The 12158-nt window shown below is 38.0% G+C and overlaps 1 protein-coding gene across 2 annotated transcripts; it reads right to left on the bottom strand.

Annotated features, from left to right (window-relative positions):
• Positions 1–5537: 5537 nt before the first annotated feature.
• Positions 5538–9322, bottom strand: LOC129274542 (proline-rich protein 2-like). Of its 2 annotated transcripts, none has more exons than XM_064108847.1 (4): positions 9166–9322; positions 8062–8715; positions 7018–7130; positions 5538–6306 (listed from the first exon to the last, which is right to left on the bottom strand). In XM_064108847.1, the coding sequence occupies exons 1-4, from the start codon at positions 9233–9235 to the stop codon at positions 6295–6297; spliced, it is 849 nt and encodes a 282-aa protein (XP_063964917.1). In that variant the 5' UTR covers positions 9236–9322; the 3' UTR covers positions 5538–6294. The 2 variants fall into 2 exon arrangements, with proteins under 2 accessions (XP_063964917.1, XP_063964918.1); XM_064108848.1 differs by having other exon boundaries at positions 8062–8637; positions 9166–9318.
• Positions 9323–12158: the final 2836 nt, after the last annotated feature.

Here is a 12158-nt window from a genome sequence, read left to right as displayed (position 1 = left end):
AGTTTTCAGCTCACGCTACGCGCTCGCATCAATTGTGTAAATAGATAGCCATCCAGTTCATGATTACAAAAAAGTGCTTAGATCGCCCAGTTATCATCTCATTATTTATTTGGTAAGATATCATCTTCATTACCCACTACAAACTGCTAGTCCTTAACAGGCCCCTTTTCAAATCAGCCTGAGGGTCTACATTTAAAAAAATAGCTCGCGCTTCTCGCTCGATTTTGTGAAATAGGCAAAATATTTGTCTTGCCCCCCCCCCCCTCCATGCTCCCTAAGTTAAAAATCCTAGTGCCGCCAATGCCCCGGACCCGATCCACATAGCGCTTGCCCCAAAAGTTATAAAACCCAGAACAAAAAAGAAAACATGAGAGAAAAGGAAAGGAAAGGAAGATGTAAAATCTGTTATTTTCTTAATACCATGTCAAACTCAATCTGAAAGTTAGATTCTCATGAAAATGTGATTTTTTTTATCTCGCTCGCTTCGCTCGCCCGGGAATTTTTGCCCTGCGCGCTATGCTGTGCCCCCTCTTTTTTTACTTATCACGCATTGGGCTTCTCCATAATGCTCGGGGACAATCATAAAAAAATATTGTTCATACCATGATATGACCGTGAAATTGTTGGCTGTTGCCCCCCCCCCCCCCCCCCCCTGGCCACCGAAATAGTGAATTTATATGAAAAGTTTAATTTTTTTTACGAATTGAATTAGTAACAGATAATTTATGTATTTTTGTAATGACAATAAAGAAACTATTACATCCATGCATATTTTTTGTTCGTGCATCCACACAAATAAAATATAGTCAAAACTCGAGCTTTGGTTCTCTCTTAATAATTTACACATCAAAAGTTCAAATCAGCATTCTTTGTACTATTGTTAATACTTTGATTTATCAACCCAGCCAGAGGTTTTATGGAAGAATCAAACTAAAATGTTAACTTATAGTTGTTATCATACCATCCTCATTATTGTCATTGTTATTGTCATATTCCTCATAATAGTTCTAAATTATCAAGCATCGCTTTCTCTTAAAGGTCAAGTCCACGCCAGATAAAAGTTGATTTGAATTAAAAGAGGAAAATCAAAAAGCATAACACTGAATATTTCATCAAAATCGAATGTAAAATAAGAAAGAATTACGACATTTTAAAATTTCGCTTACTTTTCACAAAACAGTTATATGCACAACTTAGTGATATTTATATGAGAGAGTTGATGATGTCCCTCATTCACTATTTCTTTTTTTTTTAGTGTGTGAATTGTACAATATTTAATTTCTTAAAGATTTGGCATTAAGGACCCTCTTGTTTCAACCAGAAATGTTATAACAATGATAATTACCCATGTTCAGGAAGATATCTGACTTTGTTTCACATGACAATGATGAGAAAATTAGAATATTTCATATTCCATGTAATGAAATACAAAAGAAATAGTGAGTGGATGATGTCATCAGTTTTCTCATTAATTACATACCGAACAGGATGTGAATATTGAAAGTTTAAAAAAGTTTAAAATGCCATAACTTTCTTATTTTACGTCCGATTTTGATGAAATTTTTAGTGTTATGCTTGTAACTTCGATTTTTCTCTTTTTATTCAAACCAACTTATTGTTGCGGGTGGACTTATCCTTAATGTGATATTCAAAGGCAAACCGAACACGCCTTCTGAGACACACAGTTAACCGCAACCTGACATACACACACGAGGCGCACCAGTCCTTGAAACACACACACACTCGAAAACACACGATATACATTCACACATTTCTGTTCATTGCAACCACAAACGACACACAGACACCAACACACGCACACCCACATCCTCACCAGAATACATGAACTCACAATCACAAACACACGCACAAAATTCTTCCTACTTCCACACATACTACCTTATCCTGTTACACACAACCTCATCTTGTTACACACAACCAAACCTTCACACACAACCAAACCTTCACACACAACCAAACCTTCACACACATCCACTACCATGACGTCAGGAGTGGCGGCACCAAAAGGGGGGGACATTGCACCAATCCCCCTCTCCCCGTGAAGAAATTATGAAAAATGATTGTGAAATTGTACAGCTCTCTCTGCATAGAAATTATTTGCTGTCACAAGTATCATATTGTGTAGTAGGTTTCACAGTACACCATATATCTTTCTTGGGCAAGTATTGGTTCTGAAAAGGATCACCCAATCTCGAAAATTCGACAAGTGTGTTCTTGTCGTCTTCATATTCAAACAAAGTTCTCTCTCAAAAAAAAAACCACACCATATTTCACTCTTCAAAGCTTAAAAGATTTTCTTCCATTTTACTAGGTCGCCCTTGCCCAAATACACGTTTTATCTTGCCCTTCATCCACCCCCCCCCCCCCCCGCCTACTTTAAATATGCTGGTAGTGCAACTGGCCGTCATGTGATCAGTAGTCCGGACCTATCGCTGCGCAAACGGACCTTTACGACGAATTTGATTTTGGATGAGACTTTTGGGCCCGTCGTAAGAGATTGTCCTGCAATACAAGTTGTGTGACATGAGAATTTACCTATCGCATCCACAACGGTATCATTTAATCTGCGGCTCGTGTGCATGATTCTGACTGCGACAGCGACAAATCCGATTTAGGATGAGTTTCCAGAGCTACAATTGACCTCTTATAGCTCGAGGTGCCAGGGGATCCACTTCCACTGACGAGTGGATACCAGGCGCGACCACGCGTAAAAAGGAATTTATTTTTCAAAAGTGGGCACGTTACGCATGTAACGTAAGAAGGGTGTGAAAAACGCCATACAAAAAACTGAAAAAGGGTATATATTTTGTTAGGAAAGCTAAGTGTTTACGGTCAAATTTCCAATACTTGTTAAGGGTAGGGTTTCACACGCCAATACTTGTTAAGGGATACATTTTCATAACATGGAAAAGACTTGCCTAGGGTACTTTTCGAAACCCCATGGTCGCGCCTGGTTGGAATTGGTCCCCCGGGAATTTGAAATCTAATCCCCATTTCGGGGAAAGTAAAACATGATGCCAACAATGCACACGGGGCATATATGTCCTTCACATTTTGTGCAAGATGGCTTGCCGTTTGTGTAGGGGATCGAGCCAGCAAAATAAAAAAATCTGGATCGTTTTTAGACATATTTGCTGTGCTGATAACGCATGCGAGATGGTTTAGCTGGAGAGGTGAATATGACCAATGCCTTTGCCAGTGATCCCCCAATAATCCACGTTTGATGCAATATCGATTCGATGGACTGTAATGATATATACTTAGCCTTAATTCAGTGAGTTTTCCTCACTTAATATATACTCGATTTGTTTAAAAAAAAAAAACACTTCCTTATCCATGTCATACCACACTATGTACGCCGAGTGTTTCTCATATCTCCAGCCAAGCAGCCAGAGTACAGTCCCGGGATCAGGCAGGCATGCTGTGATGACCAGTCGTATGTACATGAAAGCACGGGATTTTCTAATCTCACAAGCGTGGTGTCGCATGAAAGAATTTTGCACACAGATCTAGGACTCGTAACACAAAGCTTAACAATGATAGTAGAACAGTTTTCTACGATTGATTCCATTGACTATAACGTCCTTCAATCTAGTGTACGATTGACAACCTTTTTGTTACGGGACCCTATTATTACCGTTCCGAGGTTTGCGTATTCTCATGAAAATATGACATTTTCTCCAATCATCCATGGCCATCGAATGATTTAAATCAAATTGATGGGCCTATATAAAGCCATGCAAATACCATTAACCATCATCATCATCATCATCAAGGTTAGAAATTAATTGGACAAGGAATTGGCACATTATGAAACGCAAAGACAAATATTTTTTTTTTTCAAAGTCTTATTTCGAATCAATATGAGGTTGATATCTTCCGAAAAGAACCTCCTTTATTTGTGAGGATTTATAAGATAGCATTAGGTAGTATTAACAGGTTGGCATTGATTGATGACTATTTTAAAATCATGATAGCTCCAATATAATCTGATGACATGAAATATGCATGGGCTGATCCAGGATTTCGGACTGGGAAGGGTACCAAAATTGTTCCGATGGGGGTTGGAACGGATTTTTTTTTTTTTCTACCGAAACACCTGGAACAACTTCTGCCCCATGAAAAACAATTACAAGCATTCCCATTCTGGAATGACTATGTTTTGATCGGTTTGTTTTACATTCTTTAGATAAAAAATGTGAAAACGGAAGAGAAGACTAGCGAGAAAAAAGAAGATGATTATGAAGACAAAAAAAGAAAGTAAAATAGGAAGGGGTACGTGAAAGAGAAGGGTAAGAAAATGAATACGGGAAGGAAATCTGAAAATATTAAGAAACAAAAACGAAAAAATATACGATGAAAGAGATGAACAGAATAAAGAAGGCAATAAAAAATAATGACGGCTTTGGATATTTGTATTAAAAAAAATGTTTTTTTCAGCAATCTTTACTATCTGTAATCGTTAGAATGGATACCCGATTAATGTAAGTCAAATTGTTATTGTGAATTAATTGTGAACGGGCTTTAAAATCGAAACACTTTTAAGAAAAAAAAAATCTTATTGTGAAAAAATATGTTATTGATTAATTTTACAGTATTGTTTTAGGCTTTACAATTCGACGAAAATGATAACTCAATCCGTCGGCTGTTTTATCATTCCATGCCTCTACCCTGTCAGGGAGAAAAGGTGTGGAGGGGAAAAAAAGGACGAATAAGAGAGGGAACAGGGAGGAATACATGCAGAGAAGTAGGAATGGTAATTATAAATTATAATGATGTGATTCTATAGATGAGAGAAGAAAGCAAATATTCTATATAATTTCATTAGACCTATAATCACCTGTATACCACAACACCCCCCCCTCCCCACCCACCCTCCCTTTCTATCTCTTTCTTCTGTGCACACAAACACACTCACAATTATTGACAGCAATTGAGGACATGATTTTCAGAAGTACTTCACAAAATAACCGTAGTATTTCGAGCCTGTGGGAATCAGGTCATCTGAGGATTGTTTGAAAGTTTCACCTTACAACTGAGGACATAAAGCAAAGATGTACTTTTACATTTCTTGTTAAATGACACCCTCCCTGCATAATAATATCCGTATGGTTTGGGAAAATTTGGAGAGATTAACAATCTGAGAGCGTCATATTTTCGCTGTGTGTCCTCGTTTAAATATGAAATTTAAATGTGAAGTTCGTGTTTAAGTCATATATTGACTGTGCGGGTAATTGCAAAACACACCTACACCATGGCACCCCAATTTGTTGGTGTCACGCTCAAACTTTATGCGTCTTCCCCCCACCCCTCTCTCTCTCTCTCTCTCTGTATCATTGCCCTTCGAATACACTCACACCTCCACACTTACACGAAATGTTTCTTTACTATGATTGGACCCACACAAATTAATGTTACTGTTTAACTTCATGGATAAAGTATAAAAACCAGCAATCAAAGGAGAGCTTAAATGAATAACATGACCCTCCAAAGAAGAAAACGAGGCGCTTGAGTTTCTGATTTCTGCAAATGTTTATTATCGAAATTATACTATAAACCCGACGCCGAAATTCATGTTGATTGATTCCCGAAAGAGTAGGATATATAAATAGTCCTAAATAGCCAACGTTAGGAAGAGGTTGGCATGTTTCATTTAACTTAAGACGACTGCTGGGGACAGTAATCTATTTGGTACCTAAAAGAATGTTTCATTTCGGTGCTATAGCGGGAAAGCAATAAAAATCGACCGTTATTACTCAGGCTGAGAAGGCTAACCTAGGCCAACCCATCAAGACTTTCTTTCCTCCATCAGAACTGTACATTGATTTTTTTTCCAACAAGACGATTTAGTGTGCTGATGAATCGTTACTTCTGAAAGCAAGGAATTCAAATTCGCAAAGTCGAGAAATGGACATACTAATATTTCAAAGATTATGAGAAGAGAAGAATAGTTTTGTCATAATTCTCTTTTTTTGGGAGGGGGTATCATGCCTACAATTTTTTTTTATCTACATCTAATTTGTAAATCATGTTGTACAATACCTACATATATAGGGAAAACGAAAGTTTAAAACTTTTTTATCAATCAAATCAATCAACAATCAAACAGTTTGATTGATATCAAATTTCAATATGTTATTTGTATTCATCGTAAAAGACATAGGCTTGTTAAAGGCCTAAGAGCTAAGTAATTTTCTTTTGTTTACTGATCCGTATTCCCTGTCCAATTCCTGGTCCGATTCCAACGTCAAATCAACGAGTCGGTGAATCCGCCTAGTTCCGGTTCTGAATAAGGACAGAAAAAAACAAATGCAAAAAGTGGAAAATAAGTTTTCATATGTTGAAAGGTAAAAATTATATTTTACATTTGCATTTAAAGGTTGAGTCCACTAGAAAGTGGTAAAGATAGGAATGAGAATAATTTTGGAATATTGATTCTTCCAAATGCATAGTAATCACTGTACTCCTATCATTCTTTGAGATGCAATGAATTTAACATCTCAACTCCGATTTCGATTCTCTTTCATTTTTTATCCGATTATTTAATGATAATATTCACCATACAATTATGCGACCATACATTCGGAACATCGAATTGTGATTTGTCAAATTTGCACAACAATCCTGTTCGTATTGTTTAGCATACAGGTGTGCAAAACTTATTTGGGGTAAGATATGATCTCTATTTACGATTTATTTTTGTTTTGTATTATCATGTCATTTGACATGTTACAGAAAAAAACGAAATATCTTAAACACGGAAAAGCACGCAATTGGCACTAAAAATAAAGGAGAACCGGAGTTTTGAATAGACATTATGCATATCACGTCATAAGCTCATAGCGCCCTCCTTCAGAGCTACTCCAGCTGCAGATCAACAAAGCATGCAAGGCAATGACTTCAGCCTCTAAAGATGGCGGCGTGATGACGTCACTGCAAAAGGTCTATATTGGCCGACACATACGTCTACAAAATCGCAAATATTATTCGTCTAACCTGGCACTCAGATTCTAGATCACGGCAACAGTCTCTGTACATCCTGCATTGATTGTCGCATTGGCACTGTCTGGAACCATTATAGTTACCACATCTTCCCCTACACGATCGGCCTGTAATGTGAACAAAAATGTGGAGAAGAGCACACGACATGACACAGAGTGAAAGGGTCTACATCTTACAAAGTGGAGAGGGGCCGTTTTGTAAAGATGCTTAGAAACTCACCAATAATTTTACGAACAACTGGATAGCCCTATTCTCCAAGTAAAGAGTAAGAGCGCAAGTGAAATATCAGTTTATTACGTGTTAGCATAACCTATCTCTTTTACAAGCCCTTAACTTCTGAATAAAAATTTATTGAAATAAGAATGTAGAAAACAAATCCGGCTTCTTTGTTCTTAGTATACGTTTGGCGACCCTTATTGAGCAGTAACTGCGTATTCAAGCATTGTAGGTCCCATCATTATTCTTTCTAACCATATCAACGTATGTTCTTACTTCATTCTACTCCATACTTCATGTACTTAGGAAATTTAAATAATTAAAATGAAACACGACTGATTGTTATTATGCTTTATCATTCTTTATACCTTGGTGATAATGATAATGACGTGGTAATTCATTGCATTTACAAAAAGAAAATAAATCTTGAAATGCAATATAGCGCATAGAATAAAGGGGTAAAATGCGAAAACACAAATAAGTGGTCTGTTTTTTTATGTAATACTACATTCTATTACAAAATATTACAAACAAATAATATCGTCTTGGGTTGAAGCCCGAACGAGTGATTCATTATGCAAAAAGTCTGTAATTTTCATCATTTTTCTGAGCCATTCAGATCCAGTGAATTCAGAAGCTCATAATAGTCGTCAAGGAAAATCGCTGAAAATTTATTTCTTGAAATGCTCCGGGATTTATGACGACTCGTCTACCGCCTAAGCTACACCAACGTCGGACTTTTACTTTATTCTTGTCAATATAGAAGTGGTATATGCCGTGATAAATAATGTTGTATGAAATAAGATTATACAGTTCACTCACCTGAAGGAGGGCTACTGGGAGGTGGGGGATGCGATGGGCTGTTGGTTCCTGATGTAGGGGGAGGGGCAGAGCTATTGGACGGGGGAGGAGGAGCGAAAGAACTGTTTAATGGTGGAGGAGGGGTGGTGCTGTTGTACGAGGGTGGGGGCGCGAAAGAGCTGTTGTATGGTGGGGGAGGGGGAAGGCTCTTGTTTGAGGGTGGGGGAGCGAGAGAACTGTTGGTTGGTGGAGGGGGAGCTGTGCTGTTGTGTGGTGGTGGTGGTGGTGGTGGAGCAGAACTGTTGCTTGGTGTTGGGGGAGGAGGAGGAGGAGGGTGTGAGTGATTTCCAGATCCATTTCCTGATGGGGGTGATAAGGTAGAGAAAAATGTCTGGCGCTTTACGATATGACCGTCCCTTGAATAGTTGCCAGTGCCGTTGCCCGGTCTGGTGTCGTTGATAGGTTGGGAGTGGTTGCCTGGTCTGGGACCGTTGATAGGTTGAGAGTGGTTTCCTCCGCCGTTTCCCGGTCTCGGTCGTGGTCCAGGACTGGTGCCGTTTTCTGGTCTCGGTCGTGGTCCTGGACTGGTGCCGTTTTCTGGTCTCGGTCGTGGTCCAGGACTGGTGCCGTTTTCTGGTCTCGGTCTTGGTCCCGGTCTAGGCCGAAATCCATTTGCTGCTCAATTGTAAAACCGAAAAGATGAGATTCATGGACAATGCCACTTCAAGTCACAAAAAGTTTTACAATAGTGAGTCTCTTTCTAACGCTTATACTAGGAATTCAACTTTTCATTAAAGACATTTATCAGGGAAAGCCGTAGGCTGCCACGAACTCCAAAAAAAATGGCCATTACGTATTATAAAACAAAAAACAATAATTAACTGATTACTTTTCCATAGTTACTTCAAATTAAAATAACCCTATTAACCTTTTCACCTGCAATAATTATGGCATTAAAGTGGAAATCTCAAAGCAACTTTGGTAAGGAACAAAGCATCCTTATTTGACGATAATACAAGGTGTCCCTGATATTTTCCTCCAAGAGTAAAACTCGTGAATATTGCTCTTTTAAGCTTCTCAGCAACCCTCAAAAGGTGGGGGGAAATCTATAGGGCCTATACTTACGAGCCTGGGCGGCACAAACAGCAAGAACCGAGATGGCAACGAGCACGGCTAGAATTTTTCTGCTTTCCATTATGACGATGATGATGCTATCAGCTCAGAGCTCTGGAAGATGTCTTGTTGCTTGTTGTCAGTATCCCAAACGACGCTGACTATGAATTTCCCAGCTCCACTAGCCCTGAATTTATACATTTTCAGGTCTCTGAATTCTGCAAGGTAGCTTCGAAAAGAAAACGACTAGGAGTTTACAATGTATTCATTTCAAGGTGCGATGTTTGAGAAACCACAGGTGTTCTTGTCTGTTTCTACGAGTGCAGCACTGGCAATCCTCTCTTACTTTTTACTTTGAAAGCGAAGTTCAGTACTAGCAATCGCTCTTTTCGTATTAAGCTTGAAGCTGGATCTCATGTATTTAATTACGTTTGTCCTGGCGTGGAGTGTTGATACACAATCAGATATCTATAATCTCGAAGTATGTTACGATATGATTGCTTAGTCCTACCTTGTATAATATGAAACTATTGATCTTCGATTGCGGGGGTGTTAATACTCGGGATGGATTCAATTGTATGCTTTTGGATATGATCGGAACACTAGTCTTACTATTGTTTTAGCATTTTTTTTAATTTTTTTTAATTTTTTTTTGAAGTGGTTCCACCACACAGGGGGCGATACTTTGTAGGGGGAAACCGAAAAGGTTTTCATTGAACTTGAACAAACACTGAAGTTGGGACGAAAACTGGAAAGAGTTCACGATTTCTCCTTCACCCACACCCTTAGGGAATTGGTAACGTCGTTAAAGAATAAACCTATAGGCCTACTCGTTATATTGTTGATGATGTTGCATGTCAAGTCCTTTGGAATAATCAAATATTAAAAAAGTTATATGTTTCAAATCTTGGTGCGCCAAGGGGTACGTTTTGATAATATTTGGCAACAGATGGAAAAATTTCTCTCATATTTTGATTTTCAACGCAAATACAATCTATATACAAGTAAGTTTCTTCAATATCATGGCCTGTGCAATGCTATATGTGTTTTAAATAAATATGTCATACCAAATGTCTTGCTATCTTCATTTTTTATTCTGAAGCATTGGTTTTAATAATTAAAGTTTTTTTAACAAAAATTGTGTTCTTTTGAAGTAAAAGTTTAAGAATGTAAAAAGTCTTACAAACTGGAAACAAATGTTTGACTTTGACAATACCATGTGAAGTCATTACTTTTTATTCAATTGAAGATGTAAACATGAAGTTGTTTCAGTTCAAAATTGTGAATAGAACTATTTATATGAAAAATGACAGATAACATATGTACTTTTCGTAATGACAATAAAAAACTACTCTGCATATCTTTTGTTCGTGCACCCACACAAATGAAATATAGTAAAATATCGAACTTTGGTTCTCTTTTAATAATTTACACATCAAAATTTCAAACCAGCATTTTTGGACAATTTTTTTTACTATCATTTATGAAACATGTGTTCCCTCTTGCTACCTGGCTGAAGGTTAATGTCATCAACCTTTTTAGTGATTGTAGCTCTTCGAAATCGAGATTAATTCGTATAGAAAAGGGGTGCAGGAAGAGGTGGGATGGGGCTTCACTGCCCCCTCCCCCATCCGTCCAAAGTTCCGGCTGGGGATGATGTGTACAATCAACCCAGCCAGGGTTTCATGGAAGAATCAAAATAAAATGTGATTATTATGATATGAACTTATAGTTGTTATCATTATCATCCTCATTATTGTAATTGTCGTTCTCATAATCCTCATGAAATTATCAAGCATCGCTTTCTCTTAATACCCTTTATAGAAAATTGGGTAGAATGGTTTGTACACACACTCACATAATATGTACATATTCATTCATACACACACACACCCTCACACACTCCCTTAGGAAGAGACATTGGGAAATATGATATAAATTTCCGATTATCATGTCAACAGTAATCACAAGCTGAGATTTTTACTTTGAAAAGTTTAAAATTTTAGTTCATTCTCATATACGTTGACCAGACTTCCTTCATTGTGTTTATATTTATTCGTTTGTTATGTGATAATCAAAGGCAACCGAACACACCCTCAGAGACACACAGTTAATCGCAACCTGACCCATCCACACGAGGTACACCAGTCCTAGATACACACACACTCGAAAACACACGATATACATTCACACATTTCTAACTGTTAATTGCACCCACAAACGACACACAGAAACCAACAAACTCACACACCCCTTACAATCACAAACACACGCACACAATTCTTCATACTTCCACACATACTACCTCATCTTTTTACACACAACCATACCCTCACACACATCCACTACCATGACGTCAGGCAGGGGCGGATCCAAGATTTTTCGAAGGGGGGGCACATTTCCCCGAGGAAAAATTTGAGAAGCAAAAAAAAAGGTTTTAACCGAAAATTAAGAGTATTTCGTTCACGAAAAAAATTGACAAGCAAAAAAAGAAAAAAGGTTTTAATCAAAATTTATGGGTATTTTTCTACATTACAAATTTTAATTGTACCTCTCAAAGGGGGGGAGGCTGTGCCCCCTGGATCCGCCAGTGACGTCAGGAGTGGCGGTACCAATGGGGGGGGGGGCATTCCACCAAGAAATTAGGAAAAATAATTTTATCAAGTTGTACAGTACTCTCAACATAGAAATTATTTGCTGTCACAAGCATCGTATTCTAACTAAATTATATAAGAAAAACCGTTTTTCACTCTTCGGAGCTAAAAAGATTTTCTTCCATTTTTTTTTATCTAAGTCGCCCTTCCCCCTATACTTTTCTTTTGCCCTTCACCCACCGCCCCCCCCCCCCCCAACTTTAAAAAAAGTTGATGGCGCAACTGGCCGTCACATGATCCATATTATGAAGTGAGGTATTCTTATGAAAATATGACCTTTTCTCCAGTCATTCCTGTGCCATCGAATGATTTAAATCAAATTGATGGTCCTATAATGAAGCCATGCAAATA

The sequence above is a fragment of the Lytechinus pictus genome, chromosome 13 (genome assembly GCF_037042905.1).
Source record: "Lytechinus pictus isolate F3 Inbred chromosome 13, Lp3.0, whole genome shotgun sequence".
Taxonomy (NCBI): Eukaryota; Metazoa; Echinodermata; class Echinoidea; order Temnopleuroida; family Toxopneustidae; genus Lytechinus; species Lytechinus pictus.
Note: the sequence above shows the minus strand (reverse complement) of the source record. Positions and strands in the feature narration are given on the sequence as shown.